Consider the following 14,897-nt stretch of genomic DNA (forward strand, 5'->3'; position numbering starts at 1 on the left):
GTTGCCTTGTGGACTCTCTCCGCTGACACCTGGTACAGGTCAACTCACGTAGTGACAGCTAATGAATGTGCATTCCTTGGGTGCGTGTCTCCCAGGGCTCCGAGCCCAAAAGCTGCTCCCCTCCAGGCCATTAGAATGAGTGCTGCCGTCTTCTCATCCACGTTCGCCCACCATCACCCACACCTGCTCTACCTGCGGGGTTAGTGGGCTAGATACAGGCCTTCCGCCCCCACTGCGTCCTGTCCCAGCTGTGCTCCCCTAATTGTGGCCCAGAAATGGGGGCATAGGACCATTTGTTGGCCTGGGACACGTTTCCTTGTCTTCCCCTTCTGCTTCTCACCATGCTTCTCCTCATCTCACACTCTCTTTTGATCTTGCAAATCCAGGCCCTTGGAGAAATCAGACAGTATGAAATATGAAAACTGCTTGGGAAGTAATTGAAGAAATACTGTGACTTTTGAAACCCATAGAGATAACACTCACACCTTCTTACTCCCGTTATTTAATTTTTAATGGCAGATTTAATTAATGGAGATCAGGTCTTCTGGTTTCAGATGTGCATATGGAGCAGCTGGAGGAGGGGGGAGGGGCGGCCATTTGTAGGGTAGAGGAAAAGACTCCAAAATCAGAATCTGGAGAGTCTAATGGGAAAGAAAAATACCCAGAAATAATAGTTCCTCATCACTGGGTGCTAGTCAGTGTGTGGGGATTCAGTACAAGGCGTTTCAGAGCGATTTCCCAGTGACTTATAAGGGTGGCGGGGCACCTTTCAGACCCGCCTTGCCCTCGCGGCATGTGGGATTATGCTGTGGGCGTTCCAGGGCTCTCCTGGTACTGCCTCCGTCGTCCACGCAGCTGCCAAATGTGCCTTCTGAGGTACAGGTCTGCCCTGCCACTCACTCACTGGCAAAGCAAACCTTGGTTCACCCGTCGTTGCCTGTGGGCTGGTCCAGGCTCCCAGCTTGCAGTGGAGACTGCGGTGCCCGACTCCCGGGCGGCGCTTCTCTCCAGCCCCTTCCCTCACCCTTGCTCCTGGTGCGACAGCGTTTACCGGGTGGTGCCCCTCACTCTCCTTCGTGCTGCGGCCTCCCTTTACAAGACCCCGTCTCATTATTGGCTCATTTCTGGTCATCTTGTATGACTCAGTTCTTTAAAAATTGATGCACCCTTTGACCCAAGAATTTGACTTCTAGAATGTACCCTTCAGATATGCTCGTTTGTGTAAAAAAGGTATAGATGCCGTGATGTGACTTTCAGTGTTGTTTATGATAGCAGAAGATGGCAAACGGCCTCATGTCCACAGGTAGCGAACAGCTCTTGTGAGCTATAGGACAGCCATCCCTTCACTGGAGCGCCATTCAGTGGGCGGGATGGATCAGGCCTCTGAGAAGGAAGTGAGGAGACAAGGAGTGGCTTGTTGCGTCTGGCATGGTGCGGTGGGCATCAGCAAGCGGGCGTGCGCAGCACAGCAGGGAAAGAGCCCTGGGGCAGGCTGGCCAAGAGACCGAGTGGTCACTGTATTGCTACCTCCTGTCGTTGTGCTTTTGCCTTTTTAAACCACATGTAAGTAATATTTTTTCAAAAACATTGTTTAATGTAAAAGAGAAACTTTAGGCCTCTGTTCAGATGCCAGCTTCCAGGAAGCCAGGCTGACATTCTGCCGGGCTCTCCTTTCTGGTGCCCCATTGTAATTGTGACATTATGTTGTCTGGGAGCCCCGTGAGGCCAAGGAGCAGGCGCGCTTGTCTGGAAATCTGCTGGCACTCAGTGGGTCTCGGTGTGAGCCTTGGGGGCCCTTGGTCCTTCGGGGGCCCCCTCGGTGGTGGAAAGATCCGGGCATCTGTGCAGTGCTGTGCTCTTCCTGGCAGAGGCGACTGATGCACTCTGGCAGCCTCAGGAAGGCCTGGTGCACATGAGGGTGGTGGCGCAGGGAGCGGGCTCAGCATTCTCAAGGCGCAGCCCGAGGCCATGTGCCGGGGCACAGCAGTGGGGCTCCACAGCGCCGCTGCCCTGGGTCCGCTCAGGCAGATTAGGTGGTGGGGCGCGTGGGTTGAGGCAGGAAGGGGAATTCCTCTGAGTCATTCTGAGAGACCGTAGAGGAAGCTGCAGTGGGGTAATCACAACCACTTCTTGGCCTATGGGCACATCCTGTGACATATCTCGCTGACCACATGTTCAGTCTGAGCATGTAGTGAACTCAACTGCTTACCCAGTTCACCCTGGCCAGGCTGTGCATGGAGACGCAGGGTCAGAGCAAAGGTGCTAAGTGTCCTGTCAGTCCACCGAATGCTGGGCCCATCTGCACCAGGGACACTCCCCTGGAAAGGGACATTGACAGGTGATGGGGCCTGGAAGACGGTGACCTGAAGAAGTCTTCAGAGAGGAGAAGGCCTGAGCCACGAGGCTGTCTTGTGGGAAAGGAAACACACCGGGAGGGGTGGGAGAGCTTAGGGAAGGCACAGGCTAGCTTCAGCAAGCGCCGTGGTGCAATGGCCGTGGGTACAGTCAGGTCAACAGGGTGCGCTGTGAGCCCAGCATGATCTCTCAGCCACCCTGCGGGCTAGGGGGTTCCCTGTCTTACAGCCAGGAAGCAAGGCTCAAGGAAGTAAGTGACTTACTCAAAGAACACAGGGAGCGTGTGCCGAAGCGCAAGTTAGAACGCGGGTCTCTGGACCATGTGGCCTTCTGTGAGGGCCCATGAGTGGAAGGTTCAGACTGAGTCTAAAGGATCCCCATCAAGGATGTCTGCACGGAGGGGAGAGGAGGCCCTGACTTGATGGATCTCTGTCCCTACTCCCTCGCTCAGGACATTCAGTGTTGGTTGAATGTTGGACTGGTTGAGGCAAAATCATATCTCTTGGCTGGGACATCAGGACTCCAGAGAGAAAACACGCTGGGCAGCTTGGAGTCAGCACATAGTGTGGGAACCAGGGCAGTCCAGGCGGTGGTGGGGGAGAACCCAGTTTATTCCGTGCCTGCCGTGTGCTGGGCATGTTCGCATTTCCCAGCTGCTATGCCTGATGGCCATCAGAGGGAGGCTTCGGTTCAGGGTGAGGCGCTGAGCTAGGGAGAGGTAGGGTGACCTGGCCAGGCTCCCTCAGCAGCTGAGGGATGGAAGGCCTGACACTGGGCCATCATGGCAAGGCCCAGAGCAGAATTCCTGCACCTGCGGTTCCTGCTCCGCCCCCTCGTGCAGACCCTTCCACTGTCCCTCCCAGTTGGCTTTTCCCAGAGGGAGGCCCTGGTACCTGGGTGGGGGTGAGGGCCTGGTCCCCGCCCAGACCCCTGTGGGTCCTTAGGGAAGGTGCACCCCGCCCTGCCTTGGTCGCCATCCCCGCAGGTGGAGGGTGGAAAGCCTGGGGGTAAGGTCCTTCCCTGCATGGCTCTGATCTGGGACCCAGCACCTTTTCCCTCTGAAGAGTGCTTCCTTCCTTTCGGGTCAGGCTATCTATGTGCATGGTGCAGCGGGAAGAGCCGGGCTCAGAGTCTGACGGGGGTGCTGAGGGGGCATGGCTCCTTGACTTTGGGGAGCCTTCTCTTGCCTTGGGAGCTTCTTGCAGACCCTGACTGACTCGAGCCTGTGGAAAGACCTGAAGCCAGAAGCTTCTGTTTGCCCATCTGGGGCATACACAAGACTCTGTGAAGGGTTTGGCCCAGGCTTGCATGGGGTAGGTAGGCTCTGCATGTCATCTGTGGCTGCCTTGTCACCCTCACTAGAGAGGTCTCACTGCTGGCCCTGTTTCCAGTTGTCCTCTGGGTTTTTCATTCTTGAGACCGCTTCCTGCAGGATGTCAGTCCATCCACTTGTGAGCCTCATGCGCTCTGCGCGGAGCATGGTGGCAGGTGGGGTTACAGGTGTGTCTCTATTGGTGTCCTCTGGAAACAGGTGGAGGGTCTCTGTTCCAGGGCTCTGTGGCCTGGTGTGACTCACCTCTGGGGTAACTTAGCCACAGTCACACTGCGGTGGCCCCAGGGCTTCAGCCCAGCTCTGTCTTATGGCAAGCCCAGACTGTTCTCTACACCAGCCTGGCTCTGTATGTGCACGAGTGCTGGGTGACCTTGGGAAGGATGGAAGTACATGCTTTTGGAACCATCCTGCACGCTCTGGACAGATGGTCGCCCTCCCATGGGTGCAGTGGTCGTGGCAGGCAGCAGAGCATGCACCTGACAGAATCAGACACCTGGGCTGTAGTCCTGGCACTGCCACTTGCTGTCTGACTTTGGGCAAGTCACTTCACCTCTCTGGGCAGCAGAATCCACCTATAAAATAGAGGTTGGACCAAATCAAGGCTCAGCGAACTTTTTCTTTAAGGATAATAAATATTTTAGTCTCTGCGGGCCATACAGTCTCTTTTGAAACTGCTCACCCCTGCTGTTGTAGCACAAAGCAGCCACAGACAATGTGTCGAGGAATCAGGAGTGTGGCTATGTTCAAATAAAACTTTATTTGCAAAATCGGCGGCAGGCTGCATTTTGCTCATGGTGGTGGGTTGCCAACCCCTGAACCGGAGGATCCATATGTCGCTCTAGCCTTTGCTCCTCTCAGGCTCAGTCCACGATGGGAGCTAGACGCACGTTGTGGATCAAGCAGCAGTCTGCTTTGACTGGTCGGGAAGTCAGCATCTGTCACCTTCTGACATGGTCGCACCCAGGAGGGGCAGGGGGAGATTTCACTCTTTGGTAACCAGTTCCATTTTTCTGTTTGTAGAATGCTGAGATATATAAACTGTCTTCACAGCAATTCCACGAGGCAGCTTCGAAAATGGAGGGCATGATAAGGTAAGAATTGTTTATTATTAATCCTAAACTTAGTCTGTATTAGTAAAAATTCCCACATGTGGCTTGAAACCTGCCATCAATGCCTCATTTCAGATTTCTCCAGTAACACAGATGACAGTCTGTTGCTCGTTCTCTCAGCTGGCTCTGAAGCGGCCAGTGGTCACCTGTCACTGGCCGAACGAGCACTCAGTCCCTCCCAGCTCCGGGCTGTGGGAGTGGGCTGCAGCAGACTGGCAGAGCTGTTTCAGGCCTGGTGTCCTGAGCTGGGCCAGGGGCTGGACATCAGGCCTCCAGGGGAGTCAAGGAAGGGCTGCTGCTGGCCCCCCATTTGCAGAGGTGGTTTTTGGAGCCACTGTTCCCTGGGGCACCTCCATCTGCCTGGCCCTGAGCCGTGTGCCTCTTACATGCTGACCCTCAGGCTGGCCCCTTTGTTACTCCCAGAAGGACTAGGTTTCTGGGACACTGAGGCTTGCTCAGGTCGCACAGTGTTAAGTGCCAGCATTCTGTCTGTCGTGCTCCCGTGCTGTCAGGGGAGGCCTCTGACATCAAGAAACAAGGAGGTGCGTGAACATCAGGGCACGGGAGGTTGTGCCGTGTGTTCATGCAGAGCGGCTCTGGTCGGTTCAGGGCGCAGGTCTCAGGAAGGTCTGAGGGGTTCCTGTGGGGAAAGGGGGCTAGGCCTTGTGCTCTGGGTCCTTGTGTGAAGGTGGCCTCTCTGGATCCAGAAGACCTTCATAGATTAGCCAGGAGGCTCCGACCGACTCCCTTCCTCTCCCTCAAGGGTCTCACCCTCCCAGGGGTGACTCAAGGTGACTCCCCAGGCAAACCAGTCACAGTGCAGAATGGTGGGGGCTTAGATCTGGTGCCATGAGAAGGAAATGTCAGCGGAGGTATGGGTGACGAGGAGGTGATAAACTACTTGTAAACACGATGCTGACAGAAACCGTGTGAGGAGCAGGAAGGGCATGGGGCTGATGGGCATTAGTACAGACCCAGGCACAGCGCAGACACCTGCCGCAGGGGAGATGCTGCTGGGCTGTGGGAGGACCCACTGAAGAGCAGGGTCAGGGAGGAGAAGATGGTTGTCTTGAGATTCCAAGTCCTGAAGCAGTAACAGGACACTCGGAGAAAGAGCTTTCCAGCAGGTGGATGGAGACGAGGAAAGGTCTTGCCTGTGCCCGTTGGCATCCCACAGGGCCTGGGTGTGTGGGCGCTGTGGGCTGTGTGGACTCCAGGAATGGACATTCCAGCTGCCCTTGCAGGATGTGTGTGCCACCCCACACGCAGACGCCCCTGCCCTCACAGACAAGGGCCCGTCTGGCTCATGGGGGCGGAGAAACACTCAGAATCAAGTCAGAGAGAGGGAGAGGTTGGGAAGCAGTCACACCCCAGGGGCCAAGGTGACAGCCATCCTAGTAGTGTGATCCCTGGAAATGGCCAAACTGCAGGGCAGCCCCTTGCTCTGCCCCCCCACCCCCACCCCAGAGCTGTCTGTGGAGCAGTGAGGCCGGGTGCACAGCCCTCTCCCTCTTTACCTGGATCATGGAACAACCTGCGAAGGGAGAGAAGCTCTGGGGAGAAGCCAGACAACTTTACTTTCGGTGACCATGGTGTTTTGTCACCTGCCACGTGGCCCACTGTCTTGAGAATGGGGACCCTGGGCTCCTGATCGCTGGCTTAGTGAATTTGACTTTCCTGTCATATGCTTTTTCATCCTTTCATCCTCTGAAGGCAAAGGGAGATGGCATATGAGTATATTTTTAATCTGAGTGAAGTGAAGGCTTTTTCATTTGTTTGCAACATCCCTTGATTACTGCTGTTTACTAAGCACGTTACTAAATGGTAGGCTCTCCGCAAGGCACCTCAACTGTGTCCTCTCGTTACCATCCTTGGTTCCAATCCGCACATGGAGAGCGGAGGCTAGAGAGGTGGGATAGCTGTGTGCGCAGTCACCCCTGGCCACCTGCTGGGCTGGGGGCAGGCTTAGGTTATGCTGCTTCAGAGCCACTGCTCTTCAGTATCTGTCTTTGTGTTCTCGCTGTCCCTCGAAGGCCCCCTCTGAACAGAAGCCGGGCAGCAGGGTGGAGCTAAGAGCCTACCTGGGCTTCCAGTCAGGCAGACCTGTGGTCACGCTCAGCCCCCTCTTCCTGGCTCTGTCCCCTTGGGCAGGTCACTTCATCTCTCTGAGTTCCTCATCTGCAAACAGAGATGGCACCCCCATTACTGCCTTGAGTGAGATGCCGCCTAGAAAGCAGACGTGGGTGTGAGCAGTTGTTGCTGGTCTGGCTCGGCTGCTGTTAATGATGGCAGCCGCCTGAATCACTTTTGCAGCACTTAGCTTGAAGTAGCGTGGAACACATTTAATAAATGAGTAGAGTTTACTAAAAACATTTTGCCTTTTCCCAAACACAGTAAACAGGAAGCAGTGTAGAGTTAGAACTTATTTTACTTAAACACTGGGAGTAGGGGGTGGAATCCTTGGTTGGGAGAATTCTTGGAGTAGCAAGCGATTGTAAATTTCATTGTAAATGCCGCAGAAATCAATGCCAACTGCTGACAGCAGTAATATTGGAGAGTTTTCCTCCAGGAGAGTGAGCCTCTTTTCACAACTTTGAGTCACTGCACGGTAACTTAGATGGCTCACTAGATGCCCGTGCGCTCATTCGTCCCTTCAGCACTCGTGTGCAGTGCCAGGCACCGTGTGAGGCACTGGCCATATGATGATAAACAACATAGCTTCAGTTCCTGCCAGCAAGGAGCTTACAGCATTTGAGGAATGACAAAGCAATATTTTAAAATTAATTGCACCAAAAGCAATTGCCCGAACATTAATTGACCACAGTAATGAGACGTGAAAGAAAGAGTTTGAATTAAAAAGTGCTTATATGAGGACCCTAACCTGGACTTGGATGCTGGGGAAGGCTTCTTTCTCTAAGGAAATGACATTTAAACTGACTCCTGAAGGACCAGGGGTTGACCTGAAGCAGGGAGGAGAAAGACTATTTTAAACAGAAGAATCAGCTTGTGCAAAGGCCCCAGGCAGGAAGTAATTTAGCATATTCAAGGAATTGAAAGGCCTGTGTGGCTGGAGAGGAAGGAATGAGAAGGGAGAGACAGGGATGAAGCTGCAAGAAGCCAGCAGAAGCCAGACTGTGCAGGACTGTGCAGGACTGTGTAATCGTGGTTCATGTGAACCGTGTGAAACAAGCAAAAGCCGAGTAAAACCATGAGAGTTTACTTATATCCCAAGAGCAGTGAAATACCATTTCAGCTTGCTTCCTTTCCCAGTGTATGCATTTAAGGTATTGATTTTTCTATAAACACAGCTTTAGCTACACCCTACCAGTTTTGATATATTTTCGTTATAATTCATTTCAAAATTTTTCTAGTTTTAATTCTTTCTTCTTTGACTCATAGGTTATTTCAAAAATGTGTTGCTTAATTTCCAAATGTTTGTCAATTTTCGTTACCTTTTTAATAATTTCTAGTTGAATTCTGTGATTAGAGAACATACTCTAAATCTTCTAAATTTTTTTTTTTCTTTTTGAGGAAGATTAGCCCTGAGCTAACATCTGCCGCCAATCTGCCTCTTTTTTTTTTTTTTTGAACTAAGGAGAATTGGCCCTGAGCTAACATCCATGCCCATCTTCCTCTACTTTATATGTGGGACACCTGCCACAGCATGGCTTGATAAGCGGTGCGTAGGTCCACGTCCAGGATCCGAACTGGCGAATCCTGAGCTACCAAAGCTGAGCATGCGAATTTAACCACTACACCACTGGGCTGGCCCCTCTAAAATTTGTTAAAACTTGCTTTATGGCCCAGTATATGATTTGTTTTGATAAACCTTGCATGTGCACTTGAAAATAATGTGCGTTCTGTGAATGCTGTTGTATTCTGTATTTCTCAGTTAGGTTAAGTTGATCAATCATGTTCAGATTTCCTGTATTGTTACTGATTTACGGATTTATGGTTTCTTTCTGAGTTCACTTGCTTTCTGACTAAAGGACTTCTTTAGTATTCCTTTTAGTGTAGCTTTGCTCATTACAGACTCTCTCTATTTTTATTTGTCTGGAAATATCTTTATTTCACCTTCAATTTTGTAGAATATAGCAATCCTTTCACTCAGCTCTTTGCAGGTGTCTTTACGTTCTCATTTGATGTCTGTTTTTCCTTGGAGAAGTCAGCTGTTGGTATTATTATTACTCTTTTGTAGTAATTTCTTTTTTTCTCTATCTGATTTTCAGATTTTCTCTGTCTTTGGTTTTTTTGGCAGTTTGACTATGGTGTGCCTACGTATAAATTTTCTTTCTTTTTTCCTTCTTAGGATTCATGTCTTGGGGTTTGATATCCTTTTCTTTGTTATAGAAATTTCTCAGCTATTATTTCTTCAAATAAAAACTCTGCTCTATTTTATCTTTTCTCCTCCCTGGAATTTCAGTTTTGTGGATTACTGTGTCTCTCATGCCTCTATGCTTTTTTTTTTTCTGTTGTCATCACTTTTTTTCATCTTCATGCCGTAGCGTGAGTTTTTTCTATGACCTTTCACTTCACTAACGCTCTTTTTAATGTGTCAGGTCTGCCTTAAACCTATTTACTGAATTCTGAATTTAGATTATTGCATTTTTTAAAAAAATTCTAGAAGTTCCACTTGCCCCTTTTTTCCCTAGTCTCTGGTAATATTCTGAGTTTTGCCATCTGTTTTCTTGAACATGTTAATATGGTTAGTTGAAGTCATCTGAGGGTCTTTTTCTATTGCCTTGTTTGTTTCTCTTGGTCCTGTGTCTTTGTATGCCTGTCACTCTTGGTTGAGTACCAGATGCTGTACAGAGGCTCTGGAGTATGTTGACCCCCAGAGGTACCTGCCCTGCTCCTGATGGCCACCTGAGTGGCGGCAGATCGCCTTAAAGCCATGGTGGGCAGAGCGGCTGGGCACTTGCCTGCAGTTTTAGTCGCGCTTGGGCTGCTCCTGACTCCCCCGTTTCTGGGGTAGGGCTTCCAGGGCTCTTCTTTCTTGGTGAGCTCTCAACCCCTTTTTTGCTTCCTTAGGTTTGTGAGACTTGTGAAAATTCCACTCTGCCTTTCAGTGGCTTTTTACTTAGCTCCCTAGCCACCTGCCTTGAGTAGCTCAAGAATCTGACAAATGCTTTGAAAAAGGAAGAATGCTGAGTGTTGGCTCACTACTTTCTAGTTCCCTTCTCTCCAGAAGCCTGATCCCCCAAGTCCTCGTGGCCTCGGCAGCCTCAGACTGCAAAGAGTGTTGTCTCTTGCAGTCCTGCGCGAGTGCCAGCAGCTCTGCTGGCCTCTCCGCCTTCCAGCTGAAGCTGTGTGCCTGGCTCTCAGCCTCCCTTCCTACACCAAGAACTGGCAAAAACTCTGAGAGGACAAGTGGCTCTGGGAATGAACACTCACCTCTCTACAGTTCCTTCTCTTCATAATTTTGGCCCTCAAGTCCTACTTTGTCTTGGTCCTTAGATGCCTTCAAACAGATTTTTTATTTCAAACTTTTAAAATCTTTTTCTCAAAGGAGAACTTAGTTGCTGCACTGTAGCTGGGAGTAGAAGTCTCACCTTACTTTTTGAAGCATGATTAGAGTTTGCCGAGCAGTGAACGACCACACCAGGGAGAAGAAACAGAAGCACTAAAGCGGAGTCAGTCAAACGCTGGTCACACGAGCAGTATGAGACCCCGACGGCATCGATGACTTTCCTGGCTTTTCTTGGGCCCGCTAAGCTTTTCTGAGGCCTGCCGAGCCCAGCGTAAATGCAGGGCCACAGAAGATGCCTGCCTGAGTGTCGGTGGGGAACTCGTGACTGAAGAGGGGTGCTGTTGGTGAGGCCAGAATTCACAACTGGGGACTGTCATTTCGGAAGAATCCTACTGTTGGGGTAGAAATGAGTATCCCAAGCATGTGTGCGTGCATACACACGCACACATGCATACACACCCCTCTACCTCACAGCAGCACAGCAGGCAGAATTGCTCAGATTTTCTGAAGGAAAAGATTAAGGCCCCAGGGAGCATCCTGCATTTATTGTGTCTCATCTATTTTTTATGACAACCTTCAGTCCTCCTCCCATGGGATCCTTCAGAGCCTGTCTCGGCTTCTCCCTGTCAGGAAACTTGTACACTCCTCCCCGGCCCCGCAGAGAGCCAGCCCTCAAAGAGGTTAGAACAATTGAGTTGGAGGAAGAAGGTTCTTAACTGTTTCCTGAAACTGAGTCATTGTGCTCCCAGGACTTCCATCCAAAGAGGTCTGATGAAGTAGACATGGCCGCGTGGGACTGCCTGGGGCTGAGTGGCTGTGGCGCGCCTTCACCTCCCTGGAGCGAGGACTTATCAGACAGACGAGGGGTGCGGGTTTGGGCCCGCCTGAGAGCATAAATTATTTTCAGACATTTGAGCTTCCCCAGTTTGCATCTATCTAGCAAGTTAATGACACATTGATTATCTATTAAAACAATGGTCATTTATTTTAACCCCAAATAAGATGACATTCTAAACATTCTTTAATCCAGATAACATTCAAATTTATCTCTCACTTCCCTAATTTGCCTAACCTTTTTAAAGGAGCATTTTCTAATCAGAAATTTACCAAAATACGTGCTTTAAAGTGGTATTCATGGCTCTCTGAGAGGTTAACAAATCAAAATCCGTTTAATAATTCATTTAACAAATCAAAATCCAATTAATATGTTTCTCTGAAAAACCAGCCCTGGCCATCACCACGCACAGCTGCTATGCTGGGCACTCACACAGTCCTCGAGATCTCCTCTTCCATAAGGACCTCATGTGGCAGATGCCATTGTTGTCCCATTTTACAGATGTGGAAGCTAAGTCAGTTAACTTCTCAAACTTAGTTTCCTAGTCTATGAAATGGGGACAAGGGACAATGATGGTGTCTATTTCTGTCAAGTTCTTATGAAGACTAAATGCAATGATTTACAGAAGTGCTCAAGGACACACAGCCAGGTGGTGGCAGAGGGGCATTTGAACCCAGGTCCGTATGAATCTAAACTTGCTCTTTTCTGCTGTGCCAGATACTCGCCCTCTCAGAAACTGCCAGCACAGGGAACTAGCGCTTGCTGCTTAGCTGACTACCTGGCCTTCCTGGTGCTGTACGTCTCCTTACATTTCAGCCCACTCCTCTGTGTGTGTGTGGTTTGCTCTGAATGGCAGGGCCCTCTGGAGGCATTTCCTCCCACACCAACGCTGCTAGCAGGAGAAGCAAAGGTACACGGAAAGAGGATCAACACAGGGGGAGACTGTGTAGTGGGTGGGAATACGAAGACAGAACATATGGTGACAGCGCTCCCTAAGGCCACAGCCCTGGGCTGGTTCTGTGGTGAGTGAGCCTGGGCACCTATGGGCAGCCTCAGTGAGAGGAGGAGGTGGGTTTCTTGCCGCTGCACCCGGCCTGTGCCCTGGCAGACATCACCAGCAGATCCCAGCCACCCCCAAGCCTGGACTCAGCGCAACACTCCAGCAGCCGGTCTCGACTGTTTGGGGCTGGCCTTCAAGGTGAAACTTCTCCCTGGATCAGATGAGTTCTGAAGGTAGAGTTTTCAAATCGGAGACTCTGTGCTTGGTTCCTGATTTCAGAACCAGCATCTACTGAGTTGTTCGTCTTTGCATGTCCTGTTTTCTGTCTAGATTTCCCTCCCTCATTTTCCTCACAGATTATGCTCACTTTTCAAAATCCAGCTTATGTATCTTTTCTGTTTACTATTTGTCCTACCCAGAGGTCAGTCCAATATCTTATTTTTCCCCGCATCTCCGCTGTCCAGCCCAGGTCTTAGCTGTGACAGGTGCTCACCAAGTGTGTGTGGGCAGGCGGATGAGCTGAGGCCATCGTGTGGACGTCAGGGGGGGATTTGCAAACAAATGGTTGACTGCTGAGCACCTTTTCTACAGAGGCTGCTGCAATACGCAGCAGGGACCTGGTGGGGCAGGGGCCCATGTCGGGTGGGGACCTTGAGTCCAAGGGGGCTCTGTGTGGGGTAGGGGCCTTATGTGGGATGGGGCTTTGAGGTCATGCAGCTATATGTGTAGACCCCAGCGGTGCTGCCTGATGTGTATCCTATGTCAGATGATGTAACTGCTCTAAGACATGCTCCCTTGCTCCTGAAGATTGTTTTGAGGGCATCATGACATAATTTGTCCAGCACATAGTAAGCAATCAATAAACAGTAGGTATTATATAGAAACTCACGTTTTAGTGAGGCAGAGACTGGAGTGCAGTAGCTGGAAGAGGGTACCTGAAGTGATTAAATGACTGTCTGAATCTGGAGACACAAGGGAAGGGGTGACCCCAGGACCCCATGGCTCTCCTTTTGGGGATGTGCCTGGAGAGACCCTCACACGTGTGCACAAGCGGCCACGGGCAAGGGGGCGTTGCAGCCCTGCTTCCAAGTGGGAAGGACTGGAAGCAGCCTCGCTGCCTGTGACTGGGCAGTGGGGAAGCAGAATGCCCTGATTCTGGGCCAGCAAAGGCGCTCAAACAGGACGAGGGGGCTCTGCGTGCCACCCAGGAAGATGCCAGGCACCTTGTCGATGAGCAGCAGTCGTGGTTTCCCCTGTGTGTATGCTCGGCACACACACGCCAGCCTCCGCTTGTCCTGTAGGCACCTGGGATTCAGGCGGCCATGGAGAAGGAAGGCTGAGGGGCCACGCTCTGGGTGGAAGGTGTAGATCCCTCTGCACTCATAGGGCGTGCAGGGTTTAAAGGGCCAGAGGGGACCGTAGCTGTATCTGATATGTTTTCAATTTTGTAAAAATACAAATTTGTATTTGTAAAATGTAAAAATTATGTATAGCTTATGTAATTAAAAATTGATAAGAATATAAAGACAATTACAAGAGAAGAGATGATAATGATTTGGGCCACAGGAGAGGGAGGTTCCTCGCACAGTTGGGAATCAGGTCCCCAAGCTGACCGCTGACGATGACCACGCAGAGACGCAAGAGCTGGCCTTGGAACTGTGTTCCTGGTTGCGTGAGTGAGTGTGTGTACACATGTGCACGTGCATGAGTACATGTGAGTGTGTGCCTGTGTGTGCACGTACATGTGTATGTGGGAAGGCATGTGTATGTGAGCATGTTGAGTGCCTGTACGTGTGTGAGTGTGCTCGTGTGTGAATGTGTGTGTGTGCATGCATGTGAACGTGTGCATGTGTGTGTGCGTGTGTGTGAGTGTGTGAATGTGTGTGTGTGCATGCATGTGAACGTGTGCATGTGTGTGTGCATGTGTGTGAGTGTGTGAATGTGTGTGTGTGCATGCATGTGAACGTGTGCATGTGTGTGTGCATGTGTGTGAGTGTGTGAATGTGTCTGTGTGTGCATGCATGTGAACGTGTGCATGTGTGTGTGCATGTGTGTGAGTGTGTGAATGTGTGTGTGTGCATGCATGTGAACGTGTGCATGTGTGTGTGCATGTGTGTGAGTGTGTGAATGTGTCTGTGTGTGCATGCATGTGAACGTGTGCATGTGTGTGTGCATGTGTGTGAGTGTGCTCGTGTGTGAATGTGTCTGTGTGTGCATGCATGTGAACGTGTGCATGTGTGTGTGCGTGTGTGTGAGTGTGCTCGTGTGTGAATGTGTCTGTGTGTGCATGCATGTGAACGTGTGCATGTGTGTGTGCATGTGTGTGAGTGTGTGAATGTGTCTGTGTGTGCATGCATGTGAACGTGTGCATGTGTGTGTGCATGTGTGTGAGTGTGTGAATGTGTCTGTGTGTGCATGCATGTGAACGTGTGCATGTGTGTGAGTGTGCTCGTGTGTGAATGTGTCTGTGTGTGCATGCATGTGAACGTGTGCATGTGTGTGTGCATGTGTGTGAGTGTGCTCGTGTGTGAATGTGTGTGTGCATGCATGTGAACGTGTGCATGTGTGTGTGCATGTGTGCTCGTGTGTGAATGTGCTCGTGTGTGCATGCATGTGAACGTGTGCATGTGTGTGAGTGTGCTCGTGTGTGAATGTGTCTGTGTGTGCATGCATGTGAACGTGTGCATGTGTGTGTGCATGTGTGTGAGTGTGCTCGTGTGTGAATGTGTGTGTGTGCATGCATGTGAACGTGTGCATGAGTGTGTGCGTGTGTGTGAGTGTGCTCGTGTGTGAAT

General features: G+C 50.8%; 1 protein-coding gene across 2 annotated transcripts in view; it reads left to right on the forward strand.

Annotated features, from left to right (window-relative positions):
• CHCHD6 (coiled-coil-helix-coiled-coil-helix domain containing 6) overlaps nt 1-14,897 on the forward strand; it is a 253,019-nt gene that overhangs the window by 205,761 nt on the left and 32,361 nt on the right. For both annotated transcript variants that reach the window (XR_011496584.1, XM_014846097.3), the window contains exon 6: nt 4,709-4,779. Coding sequence is in view for 1 of the 2 variants with exons in the window: in XM_014846097.3 (XP_014701583.3) it covers nt 4,709-4,779 (71 nt within the window). In the remaining variant the exon portion in view is untranslated. The remainder of the gene's footprint in view (nt 1-4,708; nt 4,780-14,897) is intronic.

Source organism: Equus asinus, chromosome 21 (assembly GCF_041296235.1).
Source record: "Equus asinus isolate D_3611 breed Donkey chromosome 21, EquAss-T2T_v2, whole genome shotgun sequence".
Lineage (NCBI taxonomy): Eukaryota > Metazoa > Chordata > Mammalia > Perissodactyla > Equidae > Equus > Equus asinus.